General features: G+C 42.9%; 1 protein-coding gene across 1 annotated transcript in view; it reads right to left on the bottom strand.

Annotated features, from left to right (window-relative positions):
- abcc5 (ATP-binding cassette, sub-family C (CFTR/MRP), member 5) overlaps nt 1–10,635 on the bottom strand; it is a gene marked incomplete at its 5' end in the record, with an annotated part of 53,159 nt that extends 42,524 nt beyond the window's left edge. Inside the window, 10 exons of the mRNA XM_079513710.1 lie at nt 1,739–1,889; nt 2,151–2,323; nt 3,296–3,403; nt 4,460–4,608; nt 5,300–5,447; nt 5,802–5,975; nt 6,584–6,817; nt 8,535–8,679; nt 9,175–9,330; nt 10,622–10,635. Coding sequence (XP_079369836.1) covers nt 1,739–1,889; nt 2,151–2,323; nt 3,296–3,403; nt 4,460–4,608; nt 5,300–5,447; nt 5,802–5,975; nt 6,584–6,817; nt 8,535–8,679; nt 9,175–9,330; nt 10,622–10,635 — 1,452 coding nt within the window. The remainder of the gene's footprint in view (nt 1–1,738; nt 1,890–2,150; nt 2,324–3,295; nt 3,404–4,459; nt 4,609–5,299; nt 5,448–5,801; nt 5,976–6,583; nt 6,818–8,534; nt 8,680–9,174; nt 9,331–10,621) is intronic.
- Nucleotides 10,636–16,474: the final 5,839 nt, after the last annotated feature.

The raw sequence follows: 16,474 nt of genomic DNA, 5'->3' as shown, positions 1-16,474 counted from the left end.
GTTTAACTTCCATATAGTTAGAAGGAGTTAGAAGGAGTCCTCCTTAATAACACTATGTACTTTCCATCCGTTCCCCAACCCCTCACACTCGCTGCTGCGTTTACACAGGCAGACACAAAGACGAATGGGAATATCATTTGGAGCTTTAACAATGAATGATAGACTGTATTGTTGCGTCCCCGTGTTTAATGGTCAGGGTTTCACTGTCCACAGCAGGCAGAACTATGCACTTCCCAAAACTCAGAGACATGCCACCACCTATAAATTCAAACCCACCTCTGGAATATTGCTATCTCATTCCACTTTCATTTATTTTATTCCATAATCTTAGTTTTTCTCTAATAAAGTTGTTTTTATTTGTTTTCTCATGTTCTCCTTGAAAAGTGTCTTTAAGTACTCAGAGAAGCATTATATAAACTAGAAAAAGTGCCCTTCTGGGCACAGGTCTCCACCAGGAGGATAGGACGGTGTGTGATGTTTGGCAAAATGTTTAGGAGTAATATAAACATGTTTTTTTGTGTGTTTTTGTTTGTTTGTTTATGTGCAGCATTTTGAACGAAACAGGCCACTCCTGAAAACTTTGAGAAATCCAACAGACTCGTCTTGATCACTACAGAGATTGTGTGTACCGATTTGCGTGAGATTTGGATGAAATCTGTGCGACTAACATAAGCAATGTGTTTAGCAGAAATCGGCCTCATGGTGGCGCTATAACCGGCAGATGTTGAGGGATGCAGGGAAAATGTTTTTCCATGGCCTCTAGGGAGTGCGCATACATAAGTTGTATACAGATTGATGCAGTTATAGCTAAAAACAGGAATTGGCCTGTTATAGCGCCACCATGAGGCTGATTTGGAAAATAATGAGTGGCATGTCATCCTCGGCCTAGTGGAAATGTGCGTGTATAATTTCACGGAAATTGCACACTGTTTTTGTGATTTGTGGCATTTTGTTCGAAACGGACCATTCATGTGAGCTTTGGAAGCCAATATTAGCCAATCAGGATGGAAGATGGGAAATGGTGCAAATCCGTGTTGATCACATGACTATGTAGATAGTGTATACCGAATTGTGTGATGTATGGATAAAATGTGTACGGGTAATCTACAGAAATGTGTTTTGCCTAAATCGGCCTCATGGTGGCGCTATAACAGGCCGTTGAGGAATATTTGGGGCAGAGGTTCATCGTTGGTATCTATGGAGTGTGTGTGCACAGTTTGGCATGGATCGGGCCAACGGTACCGGAGATTAGCTGGTAACGGACGGACGGAAGGACGGACGGACGGACGGAAGGAAGGACACACACACACACGGACGGAGTGCAAAACATACTCTCTCCCCATGCCTTCGGCCTGGTGGAGACAATAATATTATTATCACTATTATTATTACTACTTGTTTTATTGCCTATGCTTATGTAGTCACTATTCATTGATTCACTCATATCCAAATCCATTTGAAAAAAAAAGCTCACTGCTCAGGTCAAATAGGCCTATTGATATGCGATTAAAATGTGATTAATTGAGATTAATTAATCACAAAGCCTCCAATTAATTAGATGTTTTTTAATGAAGTCCCAACCCAATTCTTTATAGATCTAGCTTCAAATAAAAAATCTAAAAAAGGTTAAATGTGTCAGATCGCACCGTATCGTATTGAATCGCATCGCATCGCATCAAATTCCATGAAATGAGGAGGTGGATACAGTGCAGTGTGCTCTGGAGGCGTGTCTGTCTACCTGCTTGATGCTGAGGTGGATACAGTGCAGTGTGCTCTGGAGGCGTGGGGGCGAGAGGGGAGCCGCCTCCTCCTCATCCTCCGGGCTAGAGGCTCCTCCTCTCAGCAGGGAGCCTGTGGACTCCTCCTGTGACCTCCTCCTGTGTGGAGACCTGGAGGAGAGGAGAGGAGAGGAGAGGAGAGGAGAGGAGAGGAGAGGAGAGGAGAGGAGAGGAGAGGAGAGGAGAGGAGAGGAGAGGAGAGGAGAGGAGAGCCATTGAGCAAGGGCTCTTGACAGACAGACAGACAGACAGACAGACAGACAGACAGACAGACAGACAGACAGACAGACAGACAGACAGACAGACAGACAGACAGACAGACAGACAGACAGACGTACAGATGGAGAGATGATAGAAGGATGGATGTATTACTTTCTCCTCCAACCGCGCCTGGTGGCCGTGCCCACAGCGGGGGTGCCACGGGGAGAGGGGTGTGAGCTGTGACCCCCCTCCCATGCCAGCCTGGCACCTCTCATCTCTATGGCAACCTGGGGGTCACTGGGGGTGTCACGGACGCTCTGGACCTCTGGCTGCAAGAATAGACTCTGAGAGAGGGGAGAGAGAGAGAGAGAGAGAGAGAGAGAGAGAGAGTATGAGAGCAAAAGAGAGACAGAGAGAGAGAGAGGTTATTATAATAATTTTATAGTAGCCAAATATTTTAAGGCTTTTCTCTACCAATTTAGCTATTAAGTCAATTACTACCTCGACACTAATGTCTGTGTTGCCACTGCTGCTGCTGATGGCATGCTCCTGATGTCTGATGGAGTACGAGTACGTCGGAGGCTTTACATTCCCCGTTGACGGGCTCCCCCCCCCCGGCCCGTAGGACACTGGATGGAACCCCAACCTCCCAGTCTCAGGGCGGACACTCTAACCACAAGGCCACTGAGCTGGTCCGTAGGGCACTGGTGGAAAGTAACTAAGTACATTTACTTAAGTACTGTACTTAAAGTACAGTTTTGAGGTATTTAACTTTACTGGACTATTTCCAATTCAATGCGTCACGATGCAACGCACTGTGCGCTTGTAGATCGTCTATTTTAAAAATTTTATACATTTGAAAACTTGAAACGGGACATTCTGCATAACGAGTACTTTTACTTGTGGCACTTTAAGTACATTTCGATACCAATACTTAGTATTTCTACATTACAGTATTGGTACTTTTACTTAGGTAAAAAAGTACTTTTTCCACCACTGCCATAGGAGTCACTAGTGCCGCGACAAAGACGCCCGACCGAGCCAGACGGCGGTGGATTAGAATCCGCTGTGGTGGACTGCATCTGTGGTGGACAGCATCTGATCGTAACTCATTTGTTTTGTTCACTTGCGTTGATGCTATGAATTGTTTTAGCTTTGACCATTCACCATGATGGACCATTTGGTTCAGCTTGGTTGTTGTAAACGTGCTATATGAACAAAATAAGACAGACAGACAGACAGACAGACAGACAGACAGACAGACAGACAGACAGACAGACAGACAGACAGACAGACAGACAAGACAAGACAGATACCTTAAATCTCTCCATGGCGACAGAGGCTTCAGACAGTGACTTGACAGAGAAGGGTGTGACCTTCAGCGCAAAGGTCATGGCATTGAACACGGTCACTACTGTAAACGCCTGGAGGACCATGCAGAGAGAGAGAGAGAGAGAGAGAGAGAGAGAGAGAGAGAGAGAGAGAGAGAGAGAGAGAAAGGGGCTGTAAGTGCTTTACACAAAGCATGAAGCATTAAGACTTATTTAAGATTGATCAAAAACCTCAGTAAAAGGCAGCAAACAGGAAGGTCTTCAGCTTTGACTTAAAATAACTAAGAATTGCAGCAGACCTGCAGTTTTCTGGGAGTTTGTTCCAGATATGTGGAGCATAAAAACAGAGCACTGCTTCTCCACATTTAGTTAGCTGGAATGGATGGTTCATGATATTGCACAAGATCAGAAATATATTTTGGCCCGGCCTAAACCATTTACTATAAACCGGGAGGCATACTTTGGTTAGACATAGCATTGGTCCGACCGGATTAAGGTTGGAGAGGTGTGTGTTAAAACGACCGGATTAAGGTTGGTGAGGGGTGCGTTAAGGGTTGGGAGAGGGTTATGGTTAGGTTTAGGTGTGCTGCCCCGTGGGAGGTTAGGGTTAGGGTGAGGGTTTGAGAAGTTCTCATCTTTGAACACTGTTTCGCAACGTGTACAATGGTTGCAACATTGTCATCAAATGGTCCCAAACCGAGCTACATTTTGTCCATTTCATTTTCTCTATCTCTCTCTCTCTCTCTCTAAAACCTCCCGGTGGGGTAATACGTATTTTAAAGATATTTATTTTGCTGCTGTCAGGTCATATCCTAGCAACATGTGGGTGTCTACCTGAGCTGCTGTCAGGTCATATCCTAGCAACATGTGGGTGTTTACCTGAGCTGCTGTCAGGTCATATCCTAGCAACATGTGGGTGTCTACCTGAGCTGCTGTCAGGTCATATCCTAGCAACATGTGGGTGTTTACCTGAGCTGCTGTCAGGTCATATCCTAGCAACATGTGGGTGTTTACCTGAGCTGCTGTCAGGTCATATCCTAGCAACATGTGGGTGTTTACCTGAGCTGCTGTCAGGTCATATCCTAGCAACATGTGGGTGTTTACCTGAGCTGCTGTCAGGTCGTATCCTAGCAACATGTGGGTGTTTACCTGAGCTGCTGTCAGGTCATATCCTAGCAACATGTGGGTGGAGAATGTTGCCACACTGGCGATCACCACGACAACTGGAGCCACGCCCACAGTGATGCTTTGGAAATATCCGGTTTTCTCCAGAATGCTCCTCTCCTCCGCTCTGATCCCTAGACAGAGAGACACACTGATTAAACTAGTGGTGTAAAAAGTACTCACATGTTTTACTTAAGTAAAAGTATCAATACTGCAATATAGAAATACTTTGGTGCTTGTGATTTTTTTTATTACTTTTGTCATTTTATTTTTGCTAAATGAAAAGCATCAGGGAAAGAATAAAGGCTCCATACAAATAAATCAAAAGAATTATTGAAAATAAATGGACAACGTAATTAACAAAACATGGCCCACTCACAGGTCAGGTGTTTTCGATTAATCCAACATGGTTAAAATGGAAAAATAAAAAGAGGTCCAAGGCACTATGTTCGAGTCAAGTGAAAAAGCCTTTATTGTCATGGGACCCTGACGAAGGCTTGTAGCCGAAACGCGTTGGTCTATTTTAATGATCTTTGCCATGCCGTTACAATAAAGGCTTTTTTCACTTGACTGGAACAGGACCTCTTTTTATTTTTTCATGTTTGAACCCTCGCCAACGAGCACCTGTTTTCAGTTCACAACTACAAGGACCACGGCAGCACTTCTTTCCTCTATTCAATGGTTAAAATGGAGTTTGGGGCAGCTAAAATGAATATCAAACATCGAAATACTTAATCGAGCAACTTAAAAACTGTCTGGGGTGTTCACATACGCCTGAGTATAGACAAGTGAAATATCCCTTTAAGTGAATGTGCCTGAACGTACGGTGGATGTCCTGAGAGAAGGCTTTGAGCCAGGCGAACATCTTGATGAACTTGATGTTGCTGATGATCTCACTCATCTTTTGAACGCGCCTGTCCGTCACCGACACCGCCTGCCTTCTGAAGTACGCTGTCAGTCTGGAGCTGAACATCTACACACCGCACGCACGCACGCACGCACGCACGCACGCACACACGCAGTGTTGTGGAAGGAAACAACAGCAGACTAAGGCCCGACTCACACCTTTCGATCTAGCATACAACATTGATGCATGCTAGATGTAAGCAAGATGTAAGTGTCATGGCCGCCCCAATGCATTTCCAATGGAAGTCACATGGTTTGATACAACATTTTGGACTACAAGCTGTTGTATGGCTTTCGGCTGTGTTTGGACTGCCCCCCTCCCCCTCATACAACACAAATGTTGTGTCAAACCATGTGACTCCCATTGGAAATGCATTGCGAGCTTGCATCAGATATACATCTCATACAGGTACATACGTACCATGGTGGGGTAGAATAGTATGAAGACAGCGGATCCCAGCAGAGATGTTGGTCCCAGTATAAACAGGTTGTACGCTACTCCCAGTATGGCCACCAGAGGGCCTCCGGCTAACAGACTGCCAACTGATGCTGCTTCAAACATCCTCTGGCCATCATTGCAACACATGTTGATCAGCTGCACACGCACACACGCACACACGCACGCACGCACGCACAAAAAAATAATAATTGTTAATCATTTGCTCTCAAAATACAACAGACAGACAGGAATTTTGAATTCCTCGAATTTCTGATTTTTTAAATAATAAAATAAAATGTGGCAAACAAAACAGGGATATTTAGTTGTGACTGCGTCTTTGAATGGATCCCTACCCATAATGCAAAAGTCAGATTGATGGATCACCTGTCACAATATGTCTGATCGTAATTATTTGTGATAATCATCATAATCGTTTCCATGTTAAATGGAATCAATGCATCAGTACCTGTCTTAGACTCATGTTTATTGGATCAATGCATCAGTACCTGTCCCAGACTCATGTCTATGGATGAATCAATGCATCAGTACCTGTCCCAGACTCATGTCTATGGATGAATCAATGCATCAGTACCTGTCCCAGACTCATGTCTATGGATGAATCAATGCATCAGTACCTGTCCCAGACTCATGTCTATGGATGAATCAATGCATCAGTACCTGTCCCAGACTCATGTCTATGGATGAATCAATGCATCAGTACCTGTCCCAGACTCATGTCTATGGATGAATCAATGCATCAGTACCTGTCCCAGACTCATGTCTCGGACGCTGCGCAGGCGCAGTGTCTTGTCGAAGGCCATGCAGAGGACGGCTGCCCTCAGGCGGGCTCCCGTCCTGTAGTTCAGACCCCAGGTCAGCGCCAGGGACCAGGAGCGCACCAGCTCCGTCACCAGCAGGCCCAGGACCAGCAGGAGGCCATAGGGGAGGTCCGGCTCCTCCTGCTGTGTGTACTCCAACAGACGCTTCACTACGAAGGCCTGAAGGGGAGGCAACACATGGAGAAATAGCATTTATTACAGTGATATTCATTAACGAGTCGAGTTAACATAGCCCCAGTGGCTCTAGTATTGCTAGGTTTTATATCCTACCAGGACCTCTAGTACTGCTGGTTTTATATCCTACCAGGACCTCTAGTACTGATGGTATTATCTCCTACCAGGACCTCTAGTACTGCTGGTTTTATATCCTACCAGGACCTCTAGTACTGATGGTATTATCTCCTACCAGGACCTCTGGTACTGCTGGTTTTATCTCATACCAGGACTTCTGGTACTGCTGGTTTTATCTCATACCAGGACCTCTAGTGTACTGCTGGTTTTATATCCTACCAGGACCTCTAGTACTGCTGGTTTTATATCCTACCAGGACCTCTAGTACTGCTGGTTTTATCTCATACCAGGACTTTTGGTACTGCTGGTTTTATCTCATACCAGGACCTCTAGTACTGCTGGTTTTATATCCTACCAGGACCTCTAGTACTGGTGGTTCTATATGCCATGGATGCGCTAGGCTAGGGACTGATGCATTAAGACTGTAAGGGAATATCAATCAAGCATCATATCATAACACATCATAACTAACAATGTTTACATTACAGACAACTGTAACATCTTTACTGTTTTACTGATTGAAGTCAAGTTCTCACCATTTGACCTCTGGGTGACCTTTCTGTATATTTAGAGCCTTTGAAAGAACAAAAGAAAACACACACATAATGGATAATACTGCAAGGTGCCTTTGCCATGTACAGATAGTCTCGCGAGACAGACCTCCCACAATCTCCAAACGCTTCCGTCATACAATGTGGAGCAACGGAAGCTCCGAAAATGATCAAGTGATCAAGCGGATGTGGCACCTCCTTCCTGCTTCTGTTTAATCTTTACAGTCGCGTAAATTTGTCCTAATTTAAATCTAAATCATTACAAATATAATATAGCTTGCTTCTTAGCAGAAATGGAAATTTAAAAATAAAACGTAAAGATATTTTCAAAGATATTTTCATGAACGAACGGAAATGACGAACAGAGATTCCTGTCTCTGCTTTTGGAAGGTGTAGTTCCAGGCCATATAGCATTCGGAGATCGTGGAATAGTTGTCTGGCTATGCAAGACTATTGTACAGAGGGTTATCATAGTTCATAAGGCTGTAGTTACCCTTGTCTTTTCAACGTGCATAGTATTTCAGTGTCAACAGATATACTTTGATGTGAAATACCTGTTTGGATGTTGGGAGATGGAGTATGTCTGATTTAAACCGTCACACCTGGCCTGAGTCAAACCAACACTATAATCACCCTCAGAGCTAGGTGTGACAGGTGTGCACACCTGTTGCCATCTCCACAACAGACATTCAGGGAGAGCCACTGTCCGGACAGAGCACTCTCCCCTGTGAATTCTGACATAGTCAACATGTTTACAGCTACATGTCTTTCCATGTACCACAGCATGGCAAGCAGCATACTGATTCTGTATGGCTACTTGGAAAATAGAGAGAACTTTGTGATCTCTAAGCATTGGCTGTAGTCTGTCTTTCAACTGTGAGCCTGTCCCAGATGTATTTATAATTGGATATAATGTTGCTATGTAATATGTCCAGGCATGTGCTGCGTGGACATGTTATACATGTAAGTGTGTGTGTACGTGCGTGTGTGTGTGTGTGTGCGTGCATGCGTGCGTGCGTGCGTGTGTTACTGACCGGTCCACTGAAGCCAGCCAGCTGTGTGACGGTCAGACAGAGGATGGACAGGAGAAGACGTCTCCTGCAGAACCTCCACACAACAGAATGAAGAGATGCTTCTGAACCACGGCACAAAAACTCCTCCTCCCAGAGAGAACACAACCTGCACGCAGACACACACGTCCACGCACACACACACGCGCGCACACACGCACACAAATAAACACTTTAAAAAGGACAGACAGACAGATGGTTTGAAGTGGGATTAGAATTGACCCATTATCAGCCTTCAGATTGGTCCCTGTAACTCCCTGACCGACCAACCAACCGATAAACTCCTTCTGTAAACGCATCAACATCCCGTTTTTGAAAGAAGAAAAGCAGATGTTCCTTTTTACCAAGACCACATTTTAAATGGTAGTGGATGAAGAGAGAGCATTTTTGTCCAATCATGCAACAGCAACTAATACTGGGCATGACATAATAATGGGCATGACATAATACTGGGCATGACATAATACTGGGCATGACATAGGGGCAGGATCTTAAAAAGGGCCAATTAAACAGTGAATAACAAGTTACTGTATGAGGTTGGGGGTTCATGTTTCTTGCTCATGGACACTCCGGGCTTGTTTCTGTCATCACTTTTCCCACTGACCTGTCCTGGTTGGCCCGGCAGCTCTCCAATGGTGACACGGGCCAGACATTGTCCAATAGGAGCTCTCCTTTGCGGTAGGCATGTATGGCCAACGGTGTCAGCCAATTAAATGTCATGAAGGACAACAGACCTGCGCTGTCAACAGGATGTACATGTCTGAGAGGAGAGGATAGGATTCTATTAACAAACAATTTACAATTACAAATTTGCAATTTAGGCATTTAGCAATTGCTCTTAACCAACAACTTACAATAAGCAAGGTAAACACATCAGATGCAGAGAGACACAGTGTAGTGCCTCAGTAAACTATAGGATCACGAGTATACGAGTCGAGTAAACCAAGAACCTAGCATCAGTCTAACCAATTATTTTCAAAATAATACTTAATATGTAATAATATGTACATTGAAACTATAGGATACCAGGCGAACAATTATCCTAGCACCTGTCTAAATAACCTGAAATCAAAATGTTGTGGTCAAGAATAAAAGTAACAAAAACATGACAACAAAACAACAAATGTAAGGTAAGTCTAAGTCTGCATGGTCGTCATAACCAGTCAAGTGCGACGGGCTACGGTGAAGTCTGAAGAGGTGAGTTTTCATGGAATGAATCTGCCGTTAAAGATGGAGTGCCACAATATTTTCCAGTTTTTCATGTGTCTATGAGGTGACAGTACTTCATTAGACACCCTGGAGTCGTTTTTATGTGCAATGATGTATTCCCTTTGTATTTAGGGTTTCTTCCTGGAGGCTGAACCCTTTACAGTCAAACGGGCAAATTAAATAAACAGTAATATAGTGACATCACATTATCAGCCCCTCCCCTTTATCATACAACTACAGCTGTAAGACCTGATTGATCATGTTTTAGGGTGGAAAGAAATCACGGCACTCCATCTTTAACTAACTGCAATGTGGAGTTTATTCTACCGTTTGCAAGGCAGAAGGTATGTTGTCCGGGCTGCGTGTTTTAGGGAAGGTTCAGACAGCTTCCCTGTGTTAGATGATCTGAGTGGAGCGGGAGGTGTTGTAGGGTTCAAGTTCAGATCATGTCTGTCTGTCTGTCTGTCTGTCTGTCTGTCTGTCTGTCTGTCTGTCTGTCTGTCTGTCTGTCTGTCTGTCTGTCTGTCTGTCTGTCTGTCTGTCTGTCTGTCGTCTGTCTTACTTGTTGCCAGTAGATGTGTTTGTCTCCTTGTCAGCAGAGCCCTCCTCTGATGGTGCATCCTGAAACACGCACGCACGCACGCACGCACGCACGCACGAATGCACGCACAAACACACGCACACACACACACACACACACACACACACACACACACACACACACACACACACACACACACAAGTTTTAGCATTTAACCTCACAATTCAGGTAATTCATTCTTCTAATTCACTTCATGACTGGTCATCAAGATATAAAAAAAATAGCAGATCAACAAGCTCACGAATCACGACGCATCGCAATGTGATGTGTCTGGACTCAGAAGCTTGTAGACCGGCTATTTTTGTCTTCTTTTTATTCATCTGGTTTAAGTTGGTTTTTTTTTTGCACATCATCAGGGTGTGATTCTGTTCAATAACCTCTGAAAACATGAAAGCACACATGAACACTTCTATTTATAAATGTACAACGATAATAAAGCACACCTTAAATAACGGTTCTATTTATAAATGTACAACCATAATAAAGCACACAGCGGGAAGCTTTATGAGTGGCTGCTGAGCACGTGCAGAACAACCACCCTCTCACTCACGTTTTCCCTCTCACATTGGGCGGGCTGGGCATGCACGCACGCACGCACGCACGCACGCATGCACGCACGCACGCACGCACACACACACACACACACACACACACACACACACACACACACACTTCATTCACACATTGCCAGCCAATCACCCACTGCCCCTCAACGCATCCTCAATTGGCTGTTTCAACTGTCAATCAGACAGTCAGCGAAGGGGGAGGGGAGTAGTTATGTAAACAACTGCAGCATCCAGGAACAGAGAGCAGATGAGAGGAGAGAAGGGGAGGAGAGTGGGTAAGATAAGGGTAAGATAAGGGTAAGATAAGGAGAAGAGAAGAGAAGAGAAGAGAAGAGAAGAGAAGAGAAGAGAAGAGAAGAGAAGAGAAGAGAAGAGAAGAGAAGAGAAGAGAAGAGAAGAGAAGAGAAGAGAAGAGAAGGGAAGAGAAGAGAAGAGAAGAGAAGAGAAGGGAGGGGAGGGGAGGGGAGGGGAGGGGAGGGGAGGGGAAAGAAGGGGAGGGGAGGGTAGATGATGAGAGGAGAGGAGAGGAGAGGTGTACATTCAGACTTACTTGTTGTATGTTGACCTCTGCCCTCCCTGCCTGGACCCCGATACACTGGTATGAGTTGACCTCTGACCCCAGGTAGTCCTTACATAAATCATGTTCTTTCATCTTCCAACAACATCAGGAGATGTGAGCTTTTATTCTGAAATACAGAAAACAACTTACAGCCTATGTTGATAAGTATGTGTTAGATACATCCTATTATGTTTAAAAGCCTATAAAATGCCAAAACACGTTCCTTCAACCCTCGTATTAACCCGGTCGATGCCAAATTTTGCACACTCCCTGGATGCCAACGATGAACCTCTGCCCCAAATGTTCCAGAGCGGCCTGTTATAGCGCCACCAGGAGGCCGACTTTTGAAAAAACTCCTCCAAATTCTGTCCAGAAATCCCACAAATCGTTACACACTATCTCTATAGTCATGTGTTCCAGACGGATCTGTACGATATTTCATATTCCATCCTAATTGGCTAACATTGGCTTCCAAAGTTTGCAGGATTGGCCCGTTTTGAACAAAAAGCCTAAAATCATGAACGTGCAATTTACGTGAAATCTTTCACAGACTTTCCTACTAGGCTGAGGAATATATCCCACCCTTTTCACATTGGCCTGTTATAGCGCCACCAACAGGTGGTTTGCGAAACACATTTTTGGAACAAAATGCCTCAAATCATCCAATTGCCATCCAAGGCAAGAAATTGCACCCTTTTCACATTCGGCCTATTATAGCGCCACCAGGAGGCCACAACCTGACCTGCCCTGGTGGAGACCTGTGCCCTGAGGGGCACATTATCTAGTTGTTTTTGTTTTGTTACTATTTCTAATGTTTTAGGTTATAGATAGTTAATATAGTTATCATGTGCAGACGTTAAAAACAATGTTGTTCTTAAAGAGCTGCTTGTGTAATAAACTATTTTTTATTCACAGGACAGAATTAAAACATGTCATGCTACAATTCAACTCAATTCAAAGAGAAATACTGACTGTCAAAGCAATATGGATGAATAAAACAATATATCAAAAACAAATCGATAAATTGGAATAAATAAACGCGTAAACAGAGCTGTGTTACATTGGAATTTGCAACTTAGAGAAAACTATCTTACAAAACCATACGAATTGTGCATTTCAGAAATTATAATACATCCACAATTCCACATAAGGTTATAGCTTCGGACAAACTTTCGAAACAAACGAAAGCAGTATTCCCAGTGTTTTACATTCAGTTGATATAAAACGTTACCTTTGGTACAAAATGCAGGCAGCACATTTTCCAAATGTATTATGTAGGCTATATTTAAAGGTTTGCTCTGTTTGTATGTAGCCTACAATCACAGTAGCTAAAATGAATCATACCAGAAGCGTTATGATGCTTCATAAACATTGATAACGGACATGTAACACTGATGCTGGAAACATTTTGGTTGTCAACAATAGAAACACTGCCAGCGACCTGCAGGATTATGTTTTTTTTTTCTTTTCTTCTTCTTTCTTTATCTTTTTTTCTTTTTTTAACAGTAGAACTGGATTCGTGATGAGACACAGCACACAGTTATTATCAGATGCTACTGCGTGATGATAAACGGGGTTATTTATGAATGTACTGTTATGTTTGAATGTTGTGATGTGAACCTTAAAGTGTATTGTTAATTGTTAGGATGCTGTTAATAATCAACATACCTGCTCTCATGACCGTCAGTAGCGACACTACAGCATCACTAGAAAAACATCCATCCACACGTCCCATGCTCCGGGGGAACGGCTGCGCTGTGATTGGCTAGATCGTTGTCAGGGAGACACCAAGGTCTGAAGGTAAATTTATGTTCAAGGGAAAAACTCTTGTTTTTTGTTTTGTTTTTTGTTACTATTACAATTGTCTAGTGCTGGTGAATAATGTTACAAAGGTAATGTTACAAATAAGGTTAAAGAAGAGAGCACTTGTATAACCACCCCAGACACGCTCAATAACAGCCCTCAAAAATTGTATTAACAGTTTGTAGAATGGGTAGGCCTACATTTCAACCAAAGTACAGGTCAATAAAAACTCCATTGTACTAAATTATGTTAAAAACAAAAAATGTTATTGCATTTTTGTGAGGGGAATCTGTAAATCGGGACCTGGGGGGTGTAGAAGTTATTTTTGGTGTTATATTTTGAATTGTAGAAGTTATTTTTGGTCCAACCAGCAGAAATGGACACTGAGCAGTGCTGGCTCAGGGGTAGAGTAGCTGGATGGGAACCGCAAGGTTGCCAGTTCGAACCCGGGCTCAAAATGCAGCCATCTCTGGAAAGCGTGTGGTGATATGGGTGCCCAGTGATTAAACTGATGTGATTGTCCTGTTGATTTATTGGGGTGTATCAGGAGGACCTACAGTGTAAAGAACAGATTGGGATGGGACAGTCCTGTGCAACCTCTTATACATTAGGTCAAAGGCAAGATCAGAGCACACAACACTTTGCTGGCAGGGAACTTCCAAGGCTACCCTGATGTGTTGTTGGGTAAGGTGGGTGCCTCAAGTACATTTTCTCTGCCACAGGCCCATTTACAAGTGATGTTGTGGTAAGTGGCAGACCAACCTGACAAGTTAGTTAGTTTAATTCATTGTCCACGTGTGGAAATTTGTCTTCGGTCTCAAACAACAGTAAAAACAAACAGCAACAACAACAGCAACAACACTTACACAATTATTTTCATGGCAGAAATGCAGGACAACAGTAGCAAATACATTAAAAACAAATCTAGCGAGACATGGTATCATTTAGTGCCTTAATGGCATTAGGAATGAAGGATTTTTTAAAGATGTTATGGTTAGCTTTTGGTACTTTGTACCGTCTACCAGTAGTTCGAACTCCCTGCAGAGTGGATGAGAGGGGTCATTTGCTATCTTGACAGCCTTTTCGAAGTACTTCCTTGTAGATACAACTTAATTGTTTGTCTCTTCCCAAAGATTTGAGGCTAGTTTCACTATTCGCTGCAGCTTGCTTCTTCCTTTTACATTAAGATTGCCATACCACATTGCCATGTTAAAAGTCAAGATTCTTATAGACTGGTTCTTATAGACGGTTTCCATGATATGCTTGCTCACTCTAAAGGAGTTGAGCTTGCGTAGGTGGAGGCGTTGGTTACAAGTTTTAAAAGTATTTTCACTGAAATCGAGTTTGCTGTCAATAGGCTATATGTGCCTAAATATTTAAAATTGTCTACTATCTCCACTATTTGTAATGGACTGCACAGGTTCCTTTTCATGAATGTTATTCAATTGTTTTTGTCACATTGATCCAATCCCTAAGGAGCTTTTATCACACCAGTTCTGAAGAGATGACAGATGTATTCTGTATGCTTCCTCCCCCGCTGTGTCAGGCAACCAGGGCCATATCATCCGCAGTCAAATACTTGAACAAATGAAACATATCCTGGTCTAACTGGAATTCATTTGTGTACAAGGAGAAAAGTAAGGGGGATAAGATAGTCCCCTGCGGAGCACCAGTGTTAAGCTGCACAGTGATGTCGGACAGAGTATAATTAACACAGACCTGTTGAGGACGGTCAGAGAGGAAGGCTCTGACAAGATGGATAATACCTCTATTTACCCCTGTCAATGAGTCTCTGCAGAAGGGTGTGTATCTGCATGCTGTTGAAAGCAGAGGATAAAACAATAAAAAGGACCCTGGCGAAGTCGTTTGATGTCACAAAAAAATTAGGATAGTAAGGCCTATCCCTGTTCCTGTCATTGCTAAGGTTGCCCTGGCACCACCAGAGCTACTTGACATATGGTGCAACATTAATGTTAATGACAGATTTCACGAAAATAAATCATGAATAAAGTAAACCATGAATGTTCAAGTTGTTTGTGTTGTTCTCCCAGAGATCAAATTTAACCTTGACCTGACCTTTAATGTGAGATTGACCTGATATTAAAAAATAACATCAAGAACGATACTAGTATTCTGAAGTTGTCATAATACAAAATGCCTAATAAAAACAGTATTTAAAAAAAAAAAAAAAAGAATGGATACTAGTACTACATTGTGAAAGCCCCCCCCCCCCCCCAAAAAAGGTTCTATACAGGCCTTATTCTGTATTTATTGTGGACGTGGACTCAACGGGTTAACATCGTTACTTCACAGCCAGACGTCAACCCCCCAGACAATGGGATCTACAGTTCTACTATTTTTCTTCGTCACACTGCCATCTAGTGGTGAACCTTAAATCCTACAAAAGAAAATAAGGTCCGCAAACGTCATGTCCACTTTGAGTGGACATGCTTAAATAATAGCTTAAATACATTTTAAGCTTGAGTTTATTTTACAGACCCGATTTTCTTTTCTATTATTTACCTTGGCCCGGTACCTGGCGTTTAGTTAGTGGATGTACATGCTCTATTGTATTTTTCGGAACCTTAAAGCCTCTCCTACTACAATAAGACTTTAGACAAGATTTTGGAAAGAAATGTAAAAGACATTGATCAAATAAAAACGATAGGAACAGAACAGAGCTTACATTACAATTTAGAGAAAGCTATCTTACCTAAAACATAATTGTGCATTGCCAAGTGCCAATCTCATGGCTGTACATTTCACTTGTTTCCTCTCATTTATCATAATCCAACTGTCCAACCACACATACAGTAAGTAAGGGCATATTCAAAAGTTTTAAAAAAAAGGGAAAAATGAATTTATCACCCTGGGAATTATTAAATCAGATCACACACACACTCGGATAAGATATTATAAGTTTTGATCACTGAGGATTAATGGACTGCTGGAGCAGTGGTGTTTCAGTTCTCTCCTCTATACACTCTTACATTTCACCAGCCAGTCCACAAGACCAGTGGTTCCTAAAGTGGGGTCCATGGACTGCCTGGACTGACCTCCAGACAGCAATAAAACCTGTTAAACTACTATTATAAAAAAGTAATAAACAAATACATACACATGGCACTAAAATGTAAACCCCAATGATGACAGAGCCAGTCACATC

The sequence above is a fragment of the Electrona antarctica genome (assembly GCF_951216825.1).
Source record: "Electrona antarctica genome assembly, chromosome: 11".
In the NCBI taxonomy this organism is placed as follows: domain Eukaryota; kingdom Metazoa; phylum Chordata; class Actinopteri; order Myctophiformes; family Myctophidae; genus Electrona; species Electrona antarctica.
The sequence above is the reverse complement of the archived record's forward strand: the minus strand, read 5'-3'. Positions and strand labels throughout refer to the sequence as shown.